General features: G+C 41.0%; 1 protein-coding gene across 5 annotated transcripts in view; it reads right to left on the bottom strand.

Annotated features, from left to right (window-relative positions):
• The window catches only part of LOC136759978 (fibroblast growth factor 13), a 120,352-nt gene that overhangs the window by 7,788 nt on the left and 85,193 nt on the right, over positions 1-27,371 (bottom strand). For 3 of the 5 annotated variants that reach the window (XM_066715165.1, XM_066715164.1, XM_066715167.1), the window contains 2 exons: positions 16,153-16,263; positions 10,110-10,213 (listed from right to left, as the gene is read on the bottom strand). In XM_066715165.1, the coding sequence (XP_066571262.1) occupies positions 10,110-10,213; positions 16,153-16,263 (215 nt within the window). Of the gene's footprint in view, positions 1-10,109; positions 10,214-16,152; positions 16,264-19,202; positions 20,707-25,649; positions 25,870-27,371 lie in introns of those variants that run through there. The other 2 variants (XM_066715168.1, XM_066715166.1) reach the window with 2 other exon arrangements.

Here is a 27,371-nt window from a genome sequence, read left to right as displayed (position 1 = left end):
GGGGCCCTACACCCAGATGCTGCAGGCTGTGAGCTGAGGGAGGAGGAGGAGGAGGAGGGTTTTCTGCCTACAAGACAAATCTGGGGATCCCCTCCCCTCCCAGTGGCCTCTTCCTGAATTTCTGACTGGTTACAAAACTTGGCCTACAGCTCATGTTGCCAATTTGTCTTTTAATCAATCGCAAATGATTATGGGTTTTTGCTTGTCTGTTTGCTTTTCCTTCATAATTGCATTCTGTGTGGCGAATTATATTCTACTTTTATTTTGATCTCAAGGTCTCAGTCACTATTTTGTTTTCTAATTAAATATTAGTAGACATTATATTATCTATCATCATGATCAGTATGCGAGATGGGATTAGTTCTCCTGCTGTAGCACAGTGAGAGTCAGCACATTTTGTAAACGGCTACATCTACTAGAACAAATCACAGTGATGAAGCAGAAGAGCAAATGGATAATATTTGTTCTCCAATGATATTTAACATTTATATAACAATAAGGGAACAAGCACAGAATGGCCTTTGGCCATAATACCTGAAATAGTCCCAGTTGCTATTAAATGGAAGTCGTATTTCCTATCGTATTTATTATTAATAATTAATACTAATACTACTACTATTTATTATGGTTATCATCACCATGCAACTCAGGATCATGTGTAACAGACTGGCACAGCAGGGGAGAGGGGAGCGTGACAGCGAGGGGACGCTGTGATGTGGAAAGTGTTACCTTTTAATGCAATAAACGACTAGATTCCCTTAATTGCTCCTGGTATCACATCATTGTTTGAAAGCTCACCAGAGTGTAGGACATATATGCAAATCTTTGCAGGAGTTCATTTAAAAAAATAAATTTGCATAGAAATGGTTTTGGTCATGTGACCCCCCCCAGCTTCACCACCCGTATTCATGGTAATGAACCATTTACTGAGCTTAAGGCATTTTCGGAAATGGACTTTTAAATGATCCCATTATGATCCATTAGTTTGCACTTTAAAAAACAAAAGGAAAAAAAAAAAACTTGATATACCCTCATTCTAAACAGGAACACCACAAAACAACTAAATGAATATTTCTGGTTTGTGTATATATGAATTATATCAATCTTTGCAGGTTCTACTCATACATCTGAAACAGCATAGCCTTTAACAGTGTGACAGTGTGAAGAACAGGTTTGCAGCTGCACAGATATCCTGTGAATGCAGGAGCCTGTCCATTCCTGCATGGCAACAGTGTCCCAGTGGAGTCGGGCTGATCTTCACACGCTTCGTTTACCAACATGAAGTAAAGCTTTGCTTTCTACCATAGGGACCTGCATTATTCCAAAATGTTATTTTCTTGATATTAGTATTCAATATCATTAAGTTCCTTTTCTATGATGATCAAATCATGTTTCTGTTATTCTCTTCTGTGTGTAACTCTGGTAAGAATTCCACCACACAGAGCATCTTAATTAAAGCTGAACAGGATGACATCAAAATAAGCAAACTTAGTTTATAAGCATAAACATAAACAAACTATTGGGGTGTATGCAACTTGCACTGCATTAACACCCCCTCCATGAAAATGACTGGGGAGGACAGGGGGAGAGGCACACAGGCAAAGAAGAGCCAAATTCCGACTCCATGCATCTCTGTCCCTGGCTACCGAGATACTGAAAAAATCCTCCAGGGACCTGAGGGTAAGGGCCGATGTGGTAAATCTAGCTGGCCTGCACGCAGAGGTGGCAGGGCGATACAGCCCAGCTCGGCTCCGCATCCCCATTTGTCTGGAGAATCCTGACACGAGCACATTTGCCTGCTATTGTATTTTTCTGCTCATTAGTTTTGTTAATGGACCCGGCCCCCTGTTGTCTTTCTCCAGCTTTAACGATGCCGACCTGACTGCGCCTATTAATCTTGCGCCTGAGATGCGGTAAGGCATCTCACTCCTGGAGGGGGGGGGGAAATATATATATATATATTTGATTTGACTTTTCAATCCTTCAGTCCTGGAATTTCTTCCCCTCCTCTCCTCAACGGGCATCCCCCAGCCACGGCGGCCGTGTGTGGGGTGGCAGCGTGAGGCGCTTCAGATCAGCCCTGACAGCGCACTTCATCAAGCAGCTCCTGGGGGGCTGGCGGACTGCAGCCTCCCTCTCATCCCCCCATCAAAGGACTCACTAAGCTTTTAGTCTCCAAAGCGGGTCGGGATCAGAGGCTGCCATGGCGCCCCAGCTGCCTCTAACCTCCCCCTGCCGGTCCCAGAGGAGAGGCACCAGTCAACTGCTCACATTACTGTGATCAGGAGCTGATTTAACCTGCACTCCTGTCACTCGCCGCCTGCAAATACCAATGAGCCTGTCTCTTCACAAGTTGTTTCTCCTCTCTCTACCCCCCAGCCCCCTCTATGTCTCAGCTTTGTGCCAGTGACATTTCAGCACCACTGATGGAAGCCACAGCTATTGTACTTTTTGTCCACAGCAGACCAAAACAAGCCCGCTGGCCCCATACACTGGGTACCACCGTTTTCCGATGGTGCCAAGGAAGCTCACGCCAGGCTGGGTTTACAGCCCACTAACTCTTGCAGATTGTCAGGAAAGCAGTCACCTGTCAAGATGATCTAATGCATAGTCCACTGGGCTCATAACAAAGATTTTTGGCCCTTCAGAAATGTTTAATAAATTAGCCTTTTGGCAGCAGAACTAAGCTAGTGTTCAGCAGAGCAAGGCTTTAAGCAGCTGGAATCTGGCACCTGTCAGGTTGAGATTTTGTCCAGACAGAGCAGCAGGAGGACGTTATGATGGACATTTCACAATGAAACGTAATTATTTTTTGAAAGCGACGGAAAAAAAGCAGCTCATCCCAGTCACGTTACATTTGCCCAGACACGATGAAGATGAAACCTCAAACAAAGATTGACTTGACACGAAAGTGGAGGACTTCTATATCAAAGAAGCCAAAAATAGGGCCATTCAATGTCTTAGTCACCCAATTTGCAAGCCTGATACTGTGCCGACCTGGATTTCAAATCAAATGCAGAAACCCCAGCATGAAAGACAGTATGGTTGACACACGCATATCAAGAGAAGAGATCACATACACGAAAATACAGATTGAGACTGATTTTGAGATGTATCACAAAAAATAATGACAAATTCTCAGACACGGGTCTTGACCGTGGATTTAAATATGGAAGCTACTCCTGCAGGTACAGATCCAAAGCGGTAAAAGGTAAGAGGGTACGGTTTAATTATTGCCAAAGATCAGTGGACCACCAGAGCTGCACTGCAGTACTGCCAGAGGGGCACAGAGACGAGCGCACAGCTTAAACAAGTGTGGCTACCCTGATGACATTGCAATTAAAGACGTAAAAACAATAAATTTTCTGGCTATTTACAATTTGCTGGCTGTGCAAGACTGGGGGGAGGGGGCGCTATTGGTGGTTAATGACTTGGAAAACAACGTAAAGAGGTTTACAGTTGGAGTAGCACAATGTAAAGGAGTTGAATAATCCTGCCAGCTAGGGCATCCCTCACCCTGTCACTGGGACAGTTCCCTCTGGGGAATCAACTGCCTCCACAGACCGAGGCAAATTGAATTCACATGTCCTATTATAACGGCTAGTCAGTGCAGTCATTTGGGAAGTGTTTACTACATTACCAATAACCTCTCCCCTCCCCCTCTACTCAACATCCACCCACCCCACTCTCCCTCTACATTTATATATGTTGAAAGAAATCTGCGAATTCCAGCAGACCCAGAGAGCTCATTCATTGTCAATATTGGATTAATGGATTGGGGGTTTGGGAGACTGTCATCATCTGGAGTCACTATACGGATTCAGAACAAGAGAGTAGAGATGGGCCATCTTGACCTCTGAAGAAAAACTGAGATGGACACAAAGGTTATTTTCCATTGGACATAACTGGAGTATGGAGCTGGCATTAGACAGCCTTTGCATGGAATGTGGCTTAGGAAAATTGTGTAAATTGCTCATTATGATAACATTAGGCACTGTGGGTAAGGGTTTGGAATAAAATAAATACAAAAATACAAAACAAAAACATACTTTTTCACAGTGGGTATATATTATTCACTGGGCAAAATCCTGCTCCCCTGGGCAATCCTTGCATGCATTACTGATGTCCCCGCGGCTCGCTGTGTGGCCATAGCAGAGCAGCATTTTGTCTTGAAATGGATAAGCCATTCAACACTACATACTGTGATTCTGCGCAATATACCAGAGCCATTTTAAAAATATGTTTCAAAGATGGAAAGTTTGCTGGTGTGTTTCACAGAGGAGATGGAAGCACCAACAGTCATGAGCACCTACCCCAACCTCTTAAATGGATTGTTACTTAATATCCCTGCTGTTTGTATTTATTAGTTTATTTTGTTTTGCCTCTTAGGGATTCAGAAATGTTCCTTTGATAGCCTTGTAAAGGTGAATTCATATGGAAGTATGACTGTATGGCTCAAGATGTTTTGATGTTTCATTATTTTAATTTTGATGTATTTATTCTTTCTTGTGTCACAGATTTTAGCCTGAGGCTTGTCCAGATTGTCTGGTATCATACCCCTGCACAGCAAAGCCAGCCAGGGGCAGCACATTGCCCAATTCCCAATTCCCAACCCTCACAGTGCTGATGTAATAATGATATTATTATTATTATTATTATTATTATTATTATTATTAATTCGATATTACGTAATTATTTTGTTTGTCAGTTCCATGTAATCTACCTCACAAACATATTTAACAAATGCATATATAAGTTCTGGGCAGTATATATTGTATTCCCATTAAAAATCAGTACAGTTCTCTCCGGAGCACACAGCTAATTATAAAGCCTTTTCCTGAATTACATGTATACATTTATTTTATTTCTTTTCCAGTGTTAAAATGTAATGATGGAGAGATTCCAACAATCCCACGAAGGGAACGATTACAGCAGGCGTGTGGCGGTGTGCAATGCTCTGCCTCATTTTCAGCCATACAGTTCATATTTGAAAAAGCATGTTAATTAAACAGTATCCCGGTCTGTCATATTAATTAAACCATACATGAGGAAACCTAATTGTGTGCCCAGGAATGAAGGAATGGCTTCTCTTTCTTTTTTGGGATAGTGACAGATCAAACCCTGATTGCTGGATTGGAGAAATCCGTATGCAAGCCCTGCTCCTGGGAACAGTTTCAAACCCTTTGATGTGCAGCCTGGCAAGGGAGGCAGTGTGTGGGCGTAGTGCTACTACACACAGCACTGTCAGTGCCCTGGCTTTCAACACGGCATCAGTGCACCGCACCGCTCAGGACTAAAACCCTCAAGCACACACTCTCCCGTTAGGTGCGTCTTTGAGTGTGCATGTGTGTGTACATGTGTAATAATAGCGGTGTCCTGTTATGTTTTTTTCCTAGAACCATTAGGTTTAGTGCTAAGGTTGTTTAGCCTGAAAACTATTATAGTTAGAGGTTTAGATGTAAATGAGAATGCTCGGTTATTGTAAAGGTATGTTTTTCCACATTGCATGCAGCACCGTTTCATTATAAATTCTTAGGGAGAGCCCTACCTGTGTAGAATGTGTGCCGTACCCCCCCCGAAAAACAAACAAACAAATCTCTCTCTCCTCCGCCACACAGCCATTTCCATCACCACGCATAAATCTGTTTCTCCAGTTTCAGCATGCTATACCCCATCCTGTTCTCATTTAATACTGTAAAATCTAAACTAAGATAATGAGCAATTTCAGTTTAATGCGCATCCCTGATTCCAGTCCCAATATGGAAGTGTATTTATTTGTTTATTTCAATGTTATTGTATACTTCAATTAAAACTTGCAATGGATCTGTACAAAACAAATAATTAAAAAAAGTCCTGCTGTGCCACACACAGTGAAATGTTCACGTGCTTGGGCTCCTGTTAAAGGGCAAACCAGCTGCTTCCAGTAGCTGCTTTCAAACGGAAAAATCAACTAAACAGTTCTACTGGTAGATCATTCTGCAGTCCTGGTGAATAGATGCAGGATTGTCACAAAACAGATGTTACAGACAAAACCCGGTCAAGTAAACATGTATGCGGAAAGGGAACAACAATCATTACGAGGCTGAGTGTACAAAGGCTGACCGTAAACAGGACTTGGAAACACTGAAAATCTGGATTGCATCATCAGAGGGTGCCATGGCCATGCCAATGACAAAAACTGCATTAAAACTGCAATTTTAATTCATTCTGCCTTTTACTCCACAGCCTCTCCACTGAGATGCAGACTTGGGGATGGTATCTTTGAGGATTCAAATTCCCCCATCGCTGCTTCCTTGTGACAGCTAAATATGCACTCTGCCTGGACTGTTTAGTACAACAGCAGTGATTCAGAATTTACAGAGTGGTACAGCTGTAGTCTAACAGCAGCCTACAAGTAGGAATTTAATGCAAGTGTTAATTATTTTTAAACATAAGTACCAGTTGGAGATTTGGAATAATGCTGATTATGTAATTAAGACAGTCAGACGTTATACATCACTGCATTAACTGAGGCGAGTTTTGCACTGATGTATGTACACACTGCACATGCACATACACATATAAACACCTCCTGTAAGTTAATGTAATTATGTGAGCTGCTTGTTCAGTTAAAGACTGCATATCAAAGGGTAACACGAGCAAGAATGTGATTTAAAAACGCCTTTAAAAAGGAAGCAATACCTGCTGTGATTCTTTCTGCACTTGCAATTGTGGGCTGTGATTTTCTCTAAGAGATGAGAGAGTGTGAAGAAAAAACTTCTAAAAGGGAGGCGACAATTAGTTTTCATTGTGTGCTTAAATAAGCATTGTTAGTGGTTGTGTTTTCAGTTGCTGAACTATCTGTGTATCGACAGGGCTATACATGTCCAAGGGCTGATTTTACACTGTGTCCTGGGACAGCGAGCCAAGGAACAAGAAAACAGAAAAGTGAATGTTGCAGTTTGGACTCATCTGCCACGTGACGTAGCTCACCTCATATGCTGCCTTGTGCTCCAATATGTAGGTTTTACTACTACTCTTATAAACATTGAATGTTAGTGTAAATATGAGGGGGGTTTATATTCCCTATTAACATTTTCTCCAAAATTAAATGTGTTTTTAAGTGTGGGAGTTTATAGTCAGGCTGTCAAAGACTAAAAAAGACTTAAAAGAATAAGGCTTTGATTGTGAAAAACTGATAACCTGCAGAGATTTTTTTTTATTTCTATTTTTGACTCTCGTGTCTTCAGACTATCTTCCCCTGTAGGGTATTAAAACCACAAAGCTCCTTCATTATAATCTAATTATATGCATTCTTCAAAGGTGCCCATTTGGTTGTCTCTTATGCATATCTGATTTTATATTGTAGACCTGATTAAAAATAGAAAACACTTCTAAGTTTACATTATAAAAGAGCACAACCTTATTTTGACATTACCCCAAACATCAACCCCAAACAAATGTATCAATAAAAGTGCTTATATCCATGCAAGTACAAAATGCAAGCAACAATTTAATGTTATTTAAATATATATATATATATATATATATATATATATATATATATATATATATATATATATATATATATAGTTGTACTTTATTAAACCTCATATTTCCCAATTTTGCGCTGCGTTTCCCTTATTTGTACATAATGAAAAATCTATTGCGCTTGCTCTGCATGGTGAGATGGTGAAATAAGGGTGGCTGAGATGCTTTGACATATAGATCTATCTCTTGTTTTACCTGCTAAGAAGCTTGATCATTTCAGACGACAGACGTGTTCAGGACTGAAATTCAATGCTGTGCTCTCAGCTTCTCCCCTCCTCCTGATCCAGGTAAATAAATCACAGCAGCTGCCCCCTCCAAACCCATCAACTCTTTATTGTTCTTCAAAAACAAAGCGAATGTCTATCACATTGTCAGAGATGTACATTAAAGGATTTTTGTGTGGAGCACTGCTACTGTTACTTAATCTAGCAGAGCTATGGATATTGTGGGCTGTGGGAGTCTATGCAGAACAGGATCATTTATTGGCAAGATGCTGAATTATTCATAACTTCACACATTTAATCACAGATGTGAAGACGGCTGGCAGGACTGTATATCTGCACTGTGCCGTTCTATGTAATAACGCAGAATCAGATACAGAATTAAAATGTCTGCCTTGGCCTATGTGCAGAATGAAACTATCGCCAAAGCTGCCCATCAGTATATTTCCCAGGGTTCAATGTTGAGAGATAACTTTCATCTAGTTAGAAATAACTATAAAATAATGCAAACATATCCAGTGTCCGTTTAAAAACAAATGACAAGACAGCCTCTCATTCATGGGAAGGCTGTGTATAAGACTTCCAAACAACCTTAAAAGCATTTGGGCTCTTGAATGGTCAACATCTGAGCCTGGGTTTGTACTTGGACAGGGACAGGGTTTGTACTTGGATTCACCTACATTTCTGATTCACAGTTCTGCTTATGTCACCATGGAAACATTGCTCTGCAAGATAGCAGGCCTTTCCACCTCTCCAAAAACACAGCCCCCACAGCAGACCAGTATAATAAAGAAAGAGCAAGGATGACCAAATGTCTTCCATTACCGGCCTCCCTCCCCCAACACCAGCCCCCACAGCAATATCATAATGTGACAGACCATCTCAAAGCAAAGAACCCAAAAGCAGGGTAAATGTGTTTGTCTTATAACCCAGGGCTCCAAAACAAGAAGCAAAATGATTACTCTGTGTTTGATGGAGTGCTGATATTTTCGAAGGCATCTGGGGCTCAGGTGTTTGTTTCATATAGTAAGTGATAACTTTGATTCTGGCTCACCCCCCCACCTTCTATTAACTGAGCACAGGGAGAATAAAGGGCCCCCCAGCGAGACAGCGAGTCTATCTCGCCTTCTACCAAACAGCACGGGGAAGACGTGTCCACAAATAAAACCAGCTGCATACACCACAGGCGTAGAGCCACAGCCAGTAAGGTCAAGCATCAGACGAGACGAAATTGGAGAAGCAACAAGACCGTCAAAGCAGGAGCCAAAGTCAACAGACCATACAAAACAAACACTGCATTTGCGGTGAATAAACAATGACACTAAGACAGAATAGCAATGCAATAATGGGCCCTGTCTGCTGCAGGCCAGCTTCCTGCAGTTGTCCCCTCATAACAAACACCTCATTCAGGAACACTACTATCATTATACATGTATATGCATGTAGCGTGGCTCTGTAGCAGTCTTGAGAGTGTGCTCTTCAATCTGTGGATTTCTTCAGTAGGCCATGTCGACATACACTCACCTAATGGATTATTAGGAACACCATACTAATACTGTGTTTGACCCCCTTTCGCCTTCAGAACTGCCTTAATTCTACGTGGCATTGATTCAACAAGGTGCTGAAAGCATTCTTTAGAAATGTTGGCCCATATTGATAGGATAGCCTCTTGCAGTTGATGGAGATTTGTGGGATGCACATCCAGGGCACGAAGCTCCCGTTCCACCACATCCCAAAGATGCTCTATTGGGTTGAGATCTGGTGACTATGGGGGCCAGTTTAGTACAGTGAACTCATTGTCATGTTCAAGAAACCAATTTGAAATGATTGGACCTTTGTGACATGGTGCATTATCCTGCTGGAAGTAGCCATCAGAGGGTGGGTACATGGTGGTCATAAAGGGATGGACATGGTCAGAAACAATGCTCAGGTAGGCCGTGGCATTTAAACGATGCCCAATTGGCACTAAGGGGCCTAAAGTGTGCCAAGAAAACATCCCCCACACCATTACACCACCACCACCAGCCTGCACAGTGGTAACAAGGCATGATGGATCCATGTTCTCATTCTGTTCATTCTGCACCAACAACCATGCCACGCTCAAAATTGCTTAAATCACCTTTCTTTCCCATTCAGACATTCAGTTTGGAGTTCAGGAGATTGTCTTGACCAGGATCACACCCCTAAATGCATTGAAGCAACTGCCATGTGATTGGTTGGTTAGATAATTGCATTAATAAGAAATTGAACAGGTGTTCCTAATAATCCTTTAGGTGAGTGTAGAAAGGGGCCTGATTACATCTCACAATGGACAGCCCCCCCCCCCCCTTCGCTCCCTGAGCCGAGCGGGTGACTCACCGATGTGTACAGGTAGCCTTCGCTGTTCATGGCCAAGTACAGCTTGGTCTGCACCCCCTGGATAGCGACCACTCGGAGCCCCACGGGAATGAGGTTGAACATGGCTGTGGAAGAGACAAGAACAGGGCCGGCCCGGTTACAGCACCGTGCAGGGATCACTCAAGACCTTTAATGCCCGGACCCTCCTGCATCTCATAAAACACCAACAAACCATCAGCTTGAGCATAACACACTTTAGAAACAAAACTTCTACAAAATAATAAAAGATAAATAAAAATCTAACATTTGCAGGTCACAGTACAAATACAAGTTAGTAGGGAAAAAAAGACTAATGTAATAAAAACATGTTAACATTCCCTGTAATATACACCTTGATCAGAACTTTAGACCTCTCATTACAGCTGTGCCAAAGAAACATTTGTTAGTTTAACAGTGTTCCTTATGCTATTCCCGAGGCACTATCAAAAGAAGCCATCACAGCTATTCTGTAAGAATTGGAAAAATAGAAACCTCCTCATTGAAAACCCCATTCTGCACTGCAGTTGCACGAGACAGTTTAACTCATTGAGACTCATCTAATCAGTTTGGTGTATTAGGAGTCATAGTAATTCCAGCGCCTTCCTGGAAAACGTAGTGGAGCATAGTGACACAAAATGGGGATTTGATTATACAGTACCTGTGTCGTAAAATGATTACAGTGCACCCAGTACTGGACATCAAGCCCACTGCCCTGAATGATGAGTACTGTAAAGGCCCCGTCTTTAAATGATTGACAGCAACGTCAGCAGGACCCACAATGCCTCACAACAGCAACCACATGCCACTGGTGTTATTTCAGTTCATTAACTTAAGACAGGGTTGCATCGGAATCAAGTTTCAGCAATTAATTCCAGAGCAGTGTGTATTCCTCCTGTGCAATCGCAGGATAGTAATTGTGTTTTAAATTGGGATGATTTTTTTTTTTTGTATCCCCTCGTTTGCTTGTTATGTTAATTCTGCTGGCAGCTGACAACTGTTGTAAAGATGTTCCAGTACGAGGCGTCCGTGCCTGAGTTTAATAATCCTGAGTCAGAGCCTCCCTCCCTCCATCCATCCCCTCTGCAGGCACGCCCAGGCCCTCTCACCACCAAGGCCCAAGAGAAATTGATTGATCAGAGTACACCAGAGCTATCAACTTAAGTGTATCTGTATTTAAATTGAACATTTTATATGAAGCCAATGAAAAGAAAAAAAAGCAATTAGTGTCGACCACGAAAACCAAATCCAAAAGCACTGCGGCGGAGTTTCAAATTTCTTTTGATGTATTTACAGTTGTGGCCGAAAGTACCTTGCACCCCGCATATTAAAGAAGGTTTTGGGGATTTATTTACTATAATAAATATTGTTCATGAACCTGTATTTATTTATCAATATTATGTTTTCAGAGTTTGGGAAGGTAATGCATAATGACTGCAGCAGGGTATAAACATTTGACTGCAGCTCTAGAGAAATCAATGTCTCAATGCACACATCTGGCACCTGCACCAGACACAACAAAACAAAGAAGAGTTTTCCAAATAATGTCTGAGAACTTGGTGAGAGAAAATGGATTGTTGGATCCTCAGGACTAGCAGTTAGAAACATGTGACTTCACAGTGTGTATGTTAGCAATGCACACAAGCAAGTTTTCATACAAACAAACACAGGCAACTATGTGTGCAGGAAACCATACTGGGCGTAGTGACATTTAAAATCCCTGGCCTAATTATAAGAGCTGCTCAAATACTGTACTGCCCAATGACTTGCTGCTCATTACCCTTCCCCCCCAAACACCCACATGCAGGCTGTCGCTGTATTGCACTGGGTCCTGTGCGCTCCAAGCCGGGCACATCTGCGCCACAGAGGTTCTGAGCCGAGTCCAACAGCATGCAGCTCGGAAGCACAGAATAGCAAACCTGATCTTTTTTTCTTTTTTTTTTTAAGCATGAGAGAAGAGGGAGGTCGCCAGTGTATCGTTGGTGAAAACCGTCTCTGTCATGGGCAAAAAGCCGTGCATTATTAAAAGCCATACAGTGATGCTGCAGCTGTCTGCTGATTGCTAAGCTAAAGCTCGCTGGGCCTGGTCGGTGCTTCACAGAGAGATCTTCCCAACACCAGCTGTTATCAGCAGCTCGCAAGGTTTCCATCCGAACACTGTCACTGCCGCACGCTATTTAAAGCCATCATGAAAGCAAATTAAAAGCATTATAGTCGTGTTCTACAGTTGTATATACCTAGAGATGCAGTGTCACTGTGAGTCAGTGTCAGGGCTGATAGAAAACATGCTCATTAAATATTAGGACAGAATATTAGGACTCTAGCCAGTGTTTCTTAGCAGTGTTGGGTGAGATAGTTTCTTTGCTTCTTTAATGAAACTTACAGAAAAACATGCTAAGGTTTTGTTAAAGCGGCACCTTTAATATATTTAACTGAAATATTAGTTTAACAGAGTACACTAAAATATTACACTTCATATTTCACTCCAGTTCATTGTTAGACCACTGTATTTTATTTTGATTGAAATTGAATATAAGATTATGTGTTCTCCACTGCAAAGGAAAGGCCTATTTACATATATACTTTCGCCATTAAGTCTAACTGGCCGGCTAAGACAATAGCAGAGTTAAGAAAAACCTGACTTGGCTAAATGTAAATTGAAAATTGAACTGGAAGTTTATAAGTATTAGACTGCCAATGTATCTGTTTCTGTAAAGCTTAGTGGAAATGCATTTTTCATCTCTTCTCAGATCAGTTTCCCCCCCTCTCCCATTTAAGCTTTCAAACTTCCTACACTCTCCCAATACGTTTGAATATAATGCAGGGTCCAAAACCACCAGAGGAGAAACCATTAATACAAGACGCAGCCAGAGGCAAGAACATAGTGCAAATGGCTGTAACTGGAGCTCTGTTAATGCTGGATTAATGGGACCTCTCTGCCACACAAACATCCAAGTCTGAGGGATCTTTCCACTGACTGGGCTTTTATAGATCTAAAGAGATGATTTCTGAGTGAGAAGGATTGGTCTCTCTGGTTTCATAACGAAGGCAATTAACTGCTCCTTATCCAGATGCACTGGGCTTCAGCACAATGTGAGGATCAGTCTTGGGTCAGCAGTGTGTGAGTGAGTGAGTGTGAATGTGTGGGGCGTGGAGTGTGCGAGATCAAGATGCTGCACAGTCTGGAGGGTTTGCATCAGCCTCACGATCTTCCCTCCCTGCACTGTTCTGGTGAACTTCAGTCCAAAAGGATTACTGCCCATTTAAAACCAGGGATTTCTGTGTTCAAGAATTTGAAACTCCTCACACTCCCATGTCTCTACACGTAGATACCCATGTATGACAGTGTGTGTGTGGGTAAGGAGCAGCACCTACAAAATGTTAACAGAACAGCTATAAGCATCACCCAAAATCACCTCTATACCTCTATACAAATGCCAGATACTTCTTTGTCAGTTCTAAACCCTGCTCGATCAGCTTTAGTCTTCCAGGGCAACCAAACGAGACTTATAAAGCACCATGAATATTTTAATCCCAGCTTCTCTTGTGAACAAAACTAAGGCTTAGCTTCCTTCGATCACAACTGCTGTTAATATCTTTGAAAAAAAAAAAAAAGTATATATATTATATACATGCATAGACACGCACACAGGTGTCTGTTGCTATCTTAATTTAGCGAAGACATCAGATCCTTCCTTCCTCAATCAAGAACAAACTAAATTCCTGACTCCATTTGAGGGTTAAAACCCAGCTGGTTCTCACCTTCTGAAAGTTAACAGTAAAATAATTTACATATGCAAGGATGCATGTGCCATCAGACGAACACACAATTGCAGCTTTGGGAGCTACAGTTTTGAGTGGAGGGAGGTGAAATGAACGCAGATTCAATTTTAACAGTGACTAAACAGTGAGAAGCAGTGACAGGATGTTGCTTTCGGATGAACTCAACTGCCAGCCCCAAGTCAGATCTCACATTCTTCCACATGTACAAATCACTGACATGTCCTATAATGCGGCTCTGAATATTCATCTGCCAGATCAGTAATCTGCAAAGTGGTAAGGAGGAAGTGGTGGAGTCGGCCCAGTAGAGAGGCAGGGAGAGCAGCTCTGTGCCTGCGGGCTCTCTCTCCAGTGTGGGTGTGGGCCGTCTCCCTCCAACACGGCACACTGACATCCTGCAGGCCCGTGCAGCCGTCGCCATGGAGATCAGAGCACCCATCTCCTAACCAGTGGTATTTTTGAATTGGCAAACGGCTTCTCTTTTCAGTTTTAATTTCCTCTTCAAATAATAAAAAGAAGAGAAAAAAAAAAGAAAATTGGGGAAAACATCATTAGGTAACTCGCTTATTCTCCTGCTTCCCAACGTGATGAAGTTTAAAGCCGCACCGCAAACACGCGTGTGTAATTTGAAGTGAACGCAAATAAAGCAGGGGAGGGTATTACAGCTTTGCGTCTGTATGGCAGCTGTCCTGGCACACACTCAAGACACCTGATCAGTTTAGGACCTGGCGTTATCACACTGGCGTTATCACACTAACAGCTTGTGTGGCCTGTTTGCGCAGTTTGATGTCATTCTGATGTGGCTCATTTGTGTGTGTGATGTCTGCGCCAGGTGATTATAGAGCCCTGTTTCTCCACCACCAGTATGAGTGATCTCTGGCATACTGTGCAAAGCACGATATTAATATCTGCAAAAAATCCTCCCTGAAAAATGCCCTAATTGAATTGACACTAATTGCTGCCACCAGAATGCCACATCCGCTTAGCGTGGCTATGATGTAACATGGATTAAATTAGCTTTGACACTGTCCTCGATGTGAGGCATAACGATCCAAAGAGACACACAGGCCATAGCTGGTTAACGGAGAGAAGATTTTGGAAGACGACTTTCTGTTCACACGCTGTAATCGTTACCTGGTTACTTCAAGACACTTATTGTGTAAAGTATGTAATCATGTTTATTACCAGGCGACATACAATATGCCTGCTTTAAAAAATATATAATCTCAACAGGCGTATGAAGTGTCGATCGATACTTGTAATGCGAGGATCTGACAAAATGTGAGGCACTTGTGTTTTGGGCCACTGGTACCAGCCCAACACCCTAACATTGAGCAATTTCTGATTTCAGTTCTGAGATTATACTGAATTTAAACACAAACGCAGACTGACAGTTGTCGAGTTGGCAACCGGCAGACCCACAAAACAGACCTATTTCTGGGGGATTTCAGCTTTTTAGAAAAATTTGAAGAAAAAATAAATAACAACTAGAACTCCCCCCCAACACACACACGCACACGCACACCCCTCAGTGTCCCGTGAGACTCCAGTTTCCAGTCAACAGGAATGTTTCACAGTCCTGAGCTCTCAGCCTGGCTCCAGACCCTATCCTATCAGGAATCTGAGCCTGAAGGTTTTCCGTAAGTACTACCTGTCTGAAATGTCTGACAGATGTTTTTCGTGTGTTACTATCCCAAGAACAGAAAAGAAGGATCAGAACTGCGTTTTGTTGTGTTCGTCAAGGTTTAACAGACAATCTGCTTTAAACTGGAGACTGGACCGGCAAGTGTAACAGAAATGAACCCATCTGTTCACAGTCCCAGTAGTCTGTCTCATACTTAAAATGTAATATGGTGAAAGCACATCATTAAAGCCTTGATTCTTTCTGTTGGCTCTTGCAGGAACCCCCTAGTCGTACAAGGTCTAGGCCATAGTGGTTTGTGGGCAGGGAATGTGTGGTATCCGTGGGCTGCCTTTTAATTCCCAAAACCCTCCAGAGAATAGCGATGGTATTATTCCACTAGGTTCTCTAGACATACTGGCTGCATTGTTCTGCACTAAGGGCAGACGTGTCCAGTAAAGCAGCAGGTGAGAGACTGTGACCCAGAGGCTAAGAGAAACAGCCATGCACAGAATCACTGTGCTTAAAACAGAACAAAAGTCTAAATTAAATAGTATACCACATATTAAGATAACCCGGTAACCAGGTAAGGTTATACAGAATCCAGCAGGAAGCGTTTCTACTCACTGTAGCCATTGTCCTCCTCCTTTGTCCCGTCGATCGTTCCATCTGCCTGCAGCTGCAGATGAAAGCCTTGCCGGCTGTACAGCTTCGTTACGATGCCTTTCAGCTGGGGCTCTGTGGAAACATGAAAAGCAGAGGCCAGTTTAAGCAGAGAACCGTGGCATTTTGTTGATATTGCTGGATCACAGTGTACTTTGAAGGAAAGATATTAAGTTTTCTTTTATTTTTCCCTCTTTTCTTCTTTGAACACATAATTGACTCTGAATTTCTCTGACCCCTTACAAAACATGTGACAGAGTGAATATGAATGTGTGCATTGTATAATGTTGTGTTTTCCCACATCCTGGATAATGGATCAATGTTTCTTAAAATGGTTGTCACACCTTTCACTATTTATTTCTCCTTTGAGTATTTGTTGTACATCAGGGATTTCTTTTTAAATCATACCCAATCCTGTCTCTGTTGACATTGGAGAACTGAGGAATGCCATTCACACAAGAATAACAATAAATAAATAAAAATAATTAAAAAAAATATTTAACTTTGATTTTGGTTTCATTTTCTATTACCACCATTCACAAGGCAGCTGAAAACAGAGATTATCATATTAGAACCAAAAAAATTAAAGTTGTAATTATTTTCCACACGATTTCATGCAAATGCCTTCTGAAGAATTCAAGGAGTGCTTTATGACAGGGCTATAAATAATCAAGTGTTACAGAGTGCTTGAAATCCTTTAAAAAAAATGTCTGTGAATCCTGCCCATTTGCAGAGCTGGCTTATGTCAGTTGGGGCATTCACTCAATATTATTTGTTACTGAAAATAATTGTAACATAATCTGGTGGAGAGGAGTGTGGTTTTCCATCTGTGCTCGAGCACGTTTATGAAACGCTCCCTCCCTCCCTCCAGCAGCCCCCCAGCCCACCCCGCCACCGAGAGCTGCAGCACACTGGGACGGTGGGAGCGGTGTACTGATAAGGCCAGCCGCACATGGACTGCTCTCAGCTCACTGGTGTTTAGTATTCTACCCAAGCCCAGAACAGGCAGTCAATGAAACAAGTATACACAGACAGAGATCTTAAAGGAGCAGGTACCAACACAACCGAGCTGACCAATAAGGCTCCGCTTTCTTTTGTTTTAAATTGAGAATGTTTTTAAATGCTATGTTATCAAGGCAGAATCCATGTCGTTCTATCTATTATGAATTCATCAATTTATATTATTTTTCCAGGCAACAGTGTTTGGCGCACCTACGGAAAAGCAAGCAAAACTTCCCTCCCTCCTTCACTTGAAAGAAGCTCCTTCTCAAGATTCCAGTTATGTAACTCAGATGTTCCACCAGCTCGGTGACAGTGTTTTACAGCAGTATCACAGCGGATGAGATGTTTACTCCGGGCGGTTTCAGAATGCACCACAGAGGAATTCTCACGGATGTTTTAGATAGACGAGACCAAACCGTTTTTTATTCAACAAAATTCATGGTTATTAATTACCTCCTGTGGTTTTGACAGTTTCATCTGATAAGCTTGGCAGTGTTGACTTCTAAGCAGATATGGCTCATACTAAACCTATGTGGCTCTTGAAATAAGATTACTAGCCTTCATCAGAAAACAGATAAACATATCCTTAGTAGCATTATGTAATATTAATAAAACACAATACATCAAATCCCAGAGATATATTGGCAATATATTAAATAAATAAAGATATTCGTGTTGCTTGCATCTTTTTTCATCTTATATCATTTGACTAACTTTGAGGGGACCTGCAATTGGTGCTTAAAAAAAATACATATTAATTGTACTTGAGCCACAGGATTTGGGCACTTTGTCTTTTGAGTTCTTTCAATCCTTGATCAATCCCATCAACAAACGAGGACGCAGCTGTGGCAGCCATTTTAACAAAACATATGGTTTCTTATTATAAGTTTATTAATTAATGATAACATCTGTTTATTGGAATACCAGTTTGTGATTTTGAGCATGACCATGGATACTATTATCAATAATAATTATAATAATACAAATAATAATGAAACAACCTTGGTTGTTCATCTGCAAGTATAACCCCCCTGCATAACAGTGATGTCATGGTTATGTTAAAATACAAAACGTACTTGAATTTACAGATTGGAAGTGATCACTATTTAGAAACAATGCCTTCCTGTGATTATAATTCAAATACACCATTGCTGAGGCAAATGCAGAATGTGTTTTGTGTTATGCTTGGCTGCCATTTGTGTAATAACTGGGTGCTTTAAAATAAACAAATGATACAAGACTCACTCATTTATGTTTTTTTTAAATAGAGGGTTTAAAAGTTTTTAAAAAATGCAATGGAATGACAAAGCAGGTCACACATCTCTTAAAGCTTTACTGCAGTGTGCTGAGAACAGAAAACTAAATATTTATTTGTTTAATGTTTAGCTGGACATTGTTTTGGGATGACAAAAACAGTACAGTCTGCGTAAGACTGCTTCCCAGTGTGCATCTGTCAATTGTCTGGTCTATATTAAACATTTAAAGAAATATGTTTGATATCTGAAAGCTACAGAAAGATTGCAATCAGGAAAACTACAGTAGCCTTGATGGACAATATTTCCAATTTTCTGTCTAGGTGTCAAAGTCAAATTCAAGAACTTCAGTATTAGAAGGTATTAGAAAAACAAAAAGAACAATCAAGTAAAAACAGACAGACAAGAAAAAAAAAACTTGTCAAACTGAGTCAAACAAACATAGATTTTGAAGAATAGCCCCCACCCACCCCACACACATTATAGTTTCACCTGTAGAAAAATCACAGAATCATCACGGGTTGATTAGTATTATGATGATGATGATGATGATGATTATGACTACTATTCATAATATTATTAAGATTTGTGTGTGTGTGATTTACTAGTATTTTACAGCAGGGTAAGAAGTCAGCTTCCGGGGGGCTCCTCACCATTATGCACGATACTAAGCAGAAGGATGCAAAGTTAATATTGATGCTGATGGTGATGATGGAAATGATGATGAAGCCGACCACAACAAAACACTGCACATCAGACCTGGCCGCCTCCTCCGGCGCTTCTTGGAGCCGAATAGTTTGACCCTGGAGAAAACGCTCAGCCGGCTGGTTTTCTCGCAGGTTCCTTTGGTTTTGTTGGGGCTGTTGACACAGCGGCAGGCATTGGATTTCTCCCGCTCCCTCGCCTGCCTCTTCTGCCTGATAAGGGAGCTGGCTATCGCTGCAGCCATTGCCAGTTTGACGGCTTAATGAGGAACAAATCCCCAGCAGAATCTGTTCTCTCCACGCCACAGCCCGCAGAATATGTGTTCGACAAATAAAGTAATATTAATCCACCGGTATAGCTTCAGGTGCGTTAGGAAGTCATTTTAACTGGCGTATTTCCCGCAGAGAAATGACAAATATGGCACAGGTGCTTGCCAGTGCACTTCACACCGAATCGCCAGTTCAAAAGGTTCGGGCTTGGTGTCTATTTTATGGACGCTTTGGTTGGGCGTATCTCGGCAGCGGTGTATGTCCTCTTCTGCAAATGTAGTTAGATGTGCCGTATGTTTCCATTCAGAAAGGGCTGATAGTGCTAGCAATGCCGGGCAAAGGCAGTGGATCTGCTTCACAACTGTTTGTCATTGTCTGAACAACGCAACTCGTGAAAGCCATGGTGCTCCCCAAAAAAGCCGCAAAAATCCCAGACCGGCTCAAACGGCGACGGCAAACACACATGCAGTTTGAACTGTTTCTGATGCGCAGCCAGAAAACACCTGTTAGCCGGCGCAAAGAGAGTGCTTTTTTTTTTTGGTCGGTTGCTTTCCTCAAAACACAAGCGAATCTCAGTTGAAACGAGATTAAAATAATACTAATAAAGAAGAAATCAACATGGTGAACTGCTGCTGAGAATAGGGGATGGCTGGTGCAGCATGTCTCCTCTCTCTTCCCTTCTTATTTGCATTTCAAGACGAGGTGATTGCACTGAAACCCACATTTCGGAGCAACGCCTCGCAGGACAGGACAGCAGAGCGCATCGCCGGGCTCACAGGCAGCAGCCCCGGCTCAGCCCCGGGGCACACGGAGGAGCATCCGACAATCACACTTGTCCCAATAAAAATGGCAGGGCAAGACGATCAAGTCTCTTTTAAGGGAAAAAACTAATAAACAAACACTAAAAGCGATTGTTCATCTCTTCCTTGACTGCGGACCCCATCGCCAGGAGCCCAGACGGGAGTGGAAACACTGTTATCACCACCGATGAGGACAGATCCCTGGGCAGCCGGTGCCGACGAGGACGTTATTTAGTTAGCATCACAGGTATGGCGGTAGTTGAATGGCTGTGATCTGCGACAGGAGCTCTGTGGCTTTGCTGGTGACGAGAGACGGATCCCACACCTGGTCCCCAAGCGGCCCCGACAGACACCCAAACAAACGTGACCGTGGTGATCAAATACCTAAAGGAGACACGGCTGCTGTGTCAGCTCCTATAGCCCCTTCAGCCAAGAATAAACCGTTACACTGTAGCGCGAATCCTGGAATGCAACAGTGAATGGAAACAGCAGCCCCGCACATTAACCCTTACAGCGCCGCACACGTCCATGCCCGACAGGAGGAGGAGGGAACACGTGGCCTGGGCCTCTTCAATTTTAAGGAGCCCGTTGCCATAGCAGTGCAGTGTTGGTACAAGTGTTACAAAACGGGCACACTATTCTGTTCAATTTCAGGGGATGCTGCAAAAATGGGTGATACCATTCATATCTTACCCTCAGCTATATACCCTTACACCCGGGATAGATGTACGTGAACACAAAATAAAAATACAAATATTGTGTATAGGTTACAATTGAAAACAAAAAGAAACACACACATAAATACTGGTATTTTGTATTAATTCATTAATAAAATCCCTGTTTACTAAAGTCAAGAATTTGCTAAGATTTTCCCTGCTGTATTATTTATAAGAATTACGTATTTGTTTCGTTTTGTATTGGGAGTTTAGCTTAGCAAACAACATGAACGATAAGTTATAAATATATTTCGAAAATTACCTTCATGGTTTTCATATGCCTTTAAGGTGTTTGTTTTCTACATTTTCTCATTGCCTGCTTTGCTTTACTATAATACGAATAAATGAAAACATCAGCAAGTACAAACCACTTTACGGAATGTGGATGGGCTCTTCAATGGGTCGTGACAAACCCAATGATAAAAGTATCTCCACAAACTTCCTGCAAAACATGACCATAAAACCATTGACGTCATCACAATATTTACGTACACGTCATTAGGCTTCTATTAAGATGTAATAGTAACATTATTTCACCTGTAGAAATTCAAAATCCAGGGCTATAACTTTGCTCGTTAAGATACCATGTTTAGGCATACAGAATGCACTCAGATAATAATAATAATATGGGTGATTCCACGTGTCATATGGGACCCCCAGAAGGATTCCCCCTCTTTTTGCAAAAACACATTGTCGCATTCCCTAACCACTTGTCTACCACCCAGCTTTACACATTAGGTAAGCTACAGGAATAACGATTATGAATATTAGAACATGTCGTACAGGACAGTCAAGGGTATAAACTTTTTTTTGTTTTCAAATATTGTTTCCAAACAAAATCTACGGGATGTGACATAGTTTGGATAAATGAACAGAGACTTGAAGAAATAGCAACAGAATTAATTAATTTTGCGAGAAAAATAATAATGAAAAACTCCATGCATATTATTGCATAATTAATATCCTCAACAAAATTGAAGAACATCCATCGAATTCATAATTGGATAAACAGTGCAACGTTCAAATATAATTTCATGAATATCCAATTCATAACTGCAGTCTGTTTCTAGTAACAAAGATAGAAAACACTAAAAAATATCCCTTTGATTTGAAGAAGTCGTACGGGACACTACATTTAAAATGTTTATGTGCATCGATTTCAAATTCTAACACTTCATTGTATGCCTATGTTGTTCCGCGTTCCGCACTCCAATGCCCCCCATGTCTTTCGATAAGGTTTACCGCTTTTCTGCTGAATAACGGCTACATTTGTTGTATAGACCATTTTTTAAAACCAATCCCTAATATGACGTTCCTCACTCTTGCATTAAAATCAAATTGCATCCAATAATTAGATGTATTAATGTATTGAAATATCCCTCCTAAGCAATTAGGGATTTTGTAATTCATGTAATGTAATGCATACCTCAAAGACGGGGGCGTGGGGGTTGCAATCGGGACTCGAAACTCTGCCATGGTCTAAGCAGTCCCTGGACAAGAATCACTATCCTATTCTCAACCGGTCTCTTTTGATGGCTGCCATTACAGCCACTTGAAGAAACTCCTTGATAGGGACTGTGTGGCGAGAAACAGTCCCACACCGGCAAAATCTCCCCAATACTGCCACCTACAGTTTAAAATCAAAATAAAAGCAGCCACAGCGAAGGACAGCTAGGACCAAACGCATGGGTTATATTACTGCATATATAATAATCATAATCACTTTCATATATATATATACACTCACCTAAAGGATTATTAGGAACACCATACTAATACTGTGTTTGACCCCCTTTCGCCTTCAGAACTGCCTTAATTCTACGTGGCATTGATTCAACAAGGTGCTGAAAGCATTCTTTAGAAATGTTGGCCCATATTGATAGGATAGCATCTTGCAGTTGATGGAGATTTGTGGGATGCACATCCAGGGCACGAAGCTCCCGTTCCACCACATCCCAAAGATGCTCTATTGGGTTGAGATCTGGTGACTGTGGGGGCCAGTTTAGTACAGTGAACTCATTGTCATGTTCAAGAATCCAATTTGAAATGATTCGACCTTTGTGACATGCTGCATTATCCTGCTGGAAGTAGCCATCAGAGGATGGGTACATGGTGGTCATAAAGGGATGGACATGGTCAGAAACAATGCTCAGGTAGGCCGTGGCATTTAAACGATGCCCAATTGGCACTAAGGGGCCTAAAGTGTGCCAAGAAAACATCCCCCACACCATTACACCACCACCACCAGCCTGCACAGTGGTAACAAGGCATGATGGATCCATGTTCTCATTCTGTTTACGCCAAATTCTGACTCTACCATCTGAATGTCTCAACAGAAATCGAGACTCATCAGACCAGGCAACATTTTTCCAGTCTTCAACTGTCCAATTTTGGTGAGCTTGTGCAAATTGTAGCCTCTTTTTCCTATTTGTAGTGGAGATGAGTGGTACCCGGTGGGGTCTTCTGCTGTTGTAGCCCATCCGCCTCAAGGTTGTACGTGTTGTGGCTTCACAAATGCTTTGCTGCATACCTCGGTTGTAACGAGTGCTTATTTCAGTCAAAGTTGCTCTTCTATCAGCTTGAATCAGTCGGCCCATTCTCCTCTGACCTCTAGCATCAACAAGGCATTTTCGCCCACAGGACTGCCGCATACTGGATGTTTTTCCCTTTTCACACCATTCTTTGTAAACCCTAGAAATGGTTGTGCGTGAAAATCCCAGTAACTGAGCAGATTGTGAAATACTCAGACCGGCCCGTCTGGCACCAACAACCATGCCACGCTCAAAATTGCTTAAATCACCTTTCTTTCCCATTCAGACATTCAGTTTGGAGTTCAGGAGATTGTCTTGACCAGGACCACACCCCTAAATGCATTGAAGCAACTGCCATGTGATTGGTTGGGTAGATAATTGCATTAATGAGAAATTGAACAGGTGTTCCTAATAATCCTTTAGGTGAGTGTATATATATATATATACACACACATACATACATACATACATACACACAAGAAAGTAAACAGAAATACGCAATACACAGAATTACTCTTCCGAAGATATATTTTGGCAGGAAGTGTATAGTTTGTATGGGTACAACGAAATGTATGGGTTGTTTTTCATTGTAAAAACTTTTTTTGTGTGTGTGTTCAATCAAAACAAAACCAAACAAATCGCAATGATTTAATGCTGATATTTTAAAATCATGATTTAACACAGAATACGGCACATTCAGGATCGAGCTTCATAATCCTATAATAATACTATAATAAACATTTAATCAACAGTTGCAACTGTTAACTATTAATGTATTTATTGTGAAACTCATATTTGAACTTTACCGACTGCGTTCGTATAAAACAAATCAATTAAAGTCTCTTACAACGTCCAACACATCGATCAAGTCCGGAGTTTGAAAAGGCAACTACCTATTTTTCCGACTCTATTAGAAGTTTGAAAATGTAGTTTTCAGTCCCCAAAGACAAACTCTGCACTGCGGCCCGGCTTATATACGCTGTTGTATCCATATCTGTTATAAATATTTATTTAAAAACCAAATAATGGGGGAAATGCAATGCAGGAGAAGTTCATTGAAGAGTTGTACCAACTTCTCAGCTCTGGAAAATACGACACATTATGTTAGTGTTGAAAATCATCCGATACTGCGGACGAAATAAAATAACAAATTCAAGAACAACTAAACTTAATACTATTAGCTTTACATCCAATACAATCCGTACTATTACTAATTATATTTAAAAAGTACATAGAATTACAAATGAAAGACCCAATAACGACAGAATACCCGTGCAAGAGGTTGCCCCAATACACATTATAGTAATTACAATAAAATACAAATAATAATAATAATAATAATAATAATAATAATAATAATAATAAGTAGCATGAAAACAAAGGTGTGCGAGTTGTCTAGTGCGATCATTAATCTGAAAGAAAATATTAACAGCTTTTATAAGACCTGGACAATTTCACATTATCAGTTGGAGTACATAATATTTGTATATCATTTTGTATATCATTATGTAAGACTGCTTATTAAAATATTTAATTTACTGGTGAAATGTGCAATTATTTAGGAAAAACTGACATACTTGAATACGTTAAATCCATAGTTTTTACAAGACAGGTAGATATGCGTTTTGTTTTGTGTTTTAGGTTTTGCTTTAATAAAAAAAAAAAAAAAAACATGGGGTCAAGTCCGTTTGACTTTACAACGTCGACAGCTTGACTGGAAATTAAAATAAGATATCAAACTTTAAACTGCCCATTTTACAGGGCTATTATTTACAGAAATGTTAAAAAAAAGCCTTAATATATGCGAGATCGACTGTAGCCACTGTTCAGGGTCTAATCGTGACTTCAGGACCCCGGACAGCTCCAGCGCAGGGCGTTGTTCAGACACAGCCTGCAAATCCCGTCTTCAATACTTAACACTCACCGCAAGCACACAACATACACACAACCTGCTTCATATATTATACACATATATATTTTAAGAATTGAATATAAATCCTGTTGTCTAAATATCAAAGCAGTCCACTTACAATAAACAGATCGGGTAAAACCTATTAACTGATGCCGCCTAAATCTCAAAAACAAGGAAAATACATTGATTCTGGAACAACACAAAGAAGAACAAGAAAATAAGGAATAAAGCAAAGAAAAGAAACGTCAACAAGTAAGCAGAAGACATGCCTACCTGATGTTGATCTCCTTAAAGGAAATGCCATGCTTCTTGAGGGGGAAAAAGTCTTAAAGAATAGACGATCGCAGTCTCAAGGAGCGCGCAACCAAAGGCAGTAGATGATACAAAGTTTAAGTCATATTTAAAGAATCCTCAGAGGTACCAGCGAGAAGCATCAACCTCGTCCGAGTGCTACTGAGAGATCATTAACGGGCATTAGTGACAGGCCATTATGACTTTTAAAATGCTCATTAATGATTCATTATAAACCATTGTTGCTCCGGCAAACACTGGGAATCCACCCTTCTAACCGTGCTTTGTTCTCGGGGAATATATATATATACACAGCCAGAACAGTATTTACTCTTCAAGCCGAGAATCTGTATTACTATTTTTTCAGATTACAAAAAATTGCTGTAAGATGATCTCCTAATGCATTGAGTAAACCAGTTACGCCTGGCTTTGGGCTTTCGAGTGGAGCGCATCAGCGTGCATCAATGGGATGCCAATGAGCATTAGATGGACATTTAAACAATGAACTCCCTATACTTAGACACGGTGAATTATTTATCTGTGCCAAATGCTTCATCAGTTCAAGAGTCGTTATTGGGATACGGCGCAAAATGAAAAATGCAGCGTGCGGTACCTGTTCACTAGATGGACTGCCATCATTAATTTAGCTATAAATTGATAAAAAAAACTCACTTATATAGATCATTATTAAATCATGACTGAAGTAAAAAACGATTAATCTGAATGAGTTCCCCCCAGTTAAAAGTTTTCATTTTCATGGTTGAATAATAATAATAATAATAATAATAATAATAATAATAATAATAATGTAAAGACACCTGCTGATATATGAATGTTTTAAAGTTTGTCAAAATCTATTGTTTCGAAATGATCTGTCAATGTTTCACTTTCATAAGGCCGCAGACGAAGACCGTGTCAAGGTGAAATGTATTTGGTTACTATACAGTAACCGACAATGAACGCTAGATGGAGGAAGTGATTCGTGTGTCATTGCAATAAGCGTATGATTTGACCAAGCAGTCTTATTGGGATCAGGCTGACATGAAAGCACAGTCCATTGCTTTCGGATCAGTTTTGCTAAGTCGAAGGCCGGCGACCGCCCTGGCGCCTAAGCGTCTATTGATCTCCGATCTATCCCAGCATCCAAGTTCTGGTATTTTCAAGGTGCACCTGCGAGCCTTTTACGATATATATACACACACTTGTTACAAGATACATCTCTCACAGCTTCAGCAGCATACATGTGAAATTTCAACAGCGCGATTGACATGTCAAAACACTTGGATGACAAAATAAATCAAGATTTTCTATCTTGACGTTCACTGAAAAGCATTGATTGACTGAGCTCTTTACAAGAATAGCACGTCACCATGGAAGGCGTCCTCGACGAATAAAAGACATCAAACTGTCACAAAAAACAAAAAACGTCCTTCAAAGCTACACCGCTGGGAACAGCTTCTGTATAATGAACTGATGATGTCACTGCAAACGAGACTTTCTAGAATATTTAATTACACAGTTAGAGCCAACAGTCTCTTTATCTGATTTACTAATCCAATAAAGGAGTGCAGATGAACCATCGCATTAACTTTAGCCTGTTTATAAGGCTATAATTACCAGGATGTTGCAAAATAATATAATATTATATAAAAAAGTGTGATGTTTACTATTAGTGGCATGTGATCAAAATAGTTTACAGAAAAT

The sequence above is a fragment of the Amia ocellicauda genome, chromosome 10 (genome assembly GCF_036373705.1).
Source record: "Amia ocellicauda isolate fAmiCal2 chromosome 10, fAmiCal2.hap1, whole genome shotgun sequence".
Classification (NCBI taxonomy): domain Eukaryota; kingdom Metazoa; phylum Chordata; class Actinopteri; order Amiiformes; family Amiidae; genus Amia; species Amia ocellicauda.
Note: the sequence above shows the minus strand (reverse complement) of the source record. Positions and strands in the feature narration are given on the sequence as shown.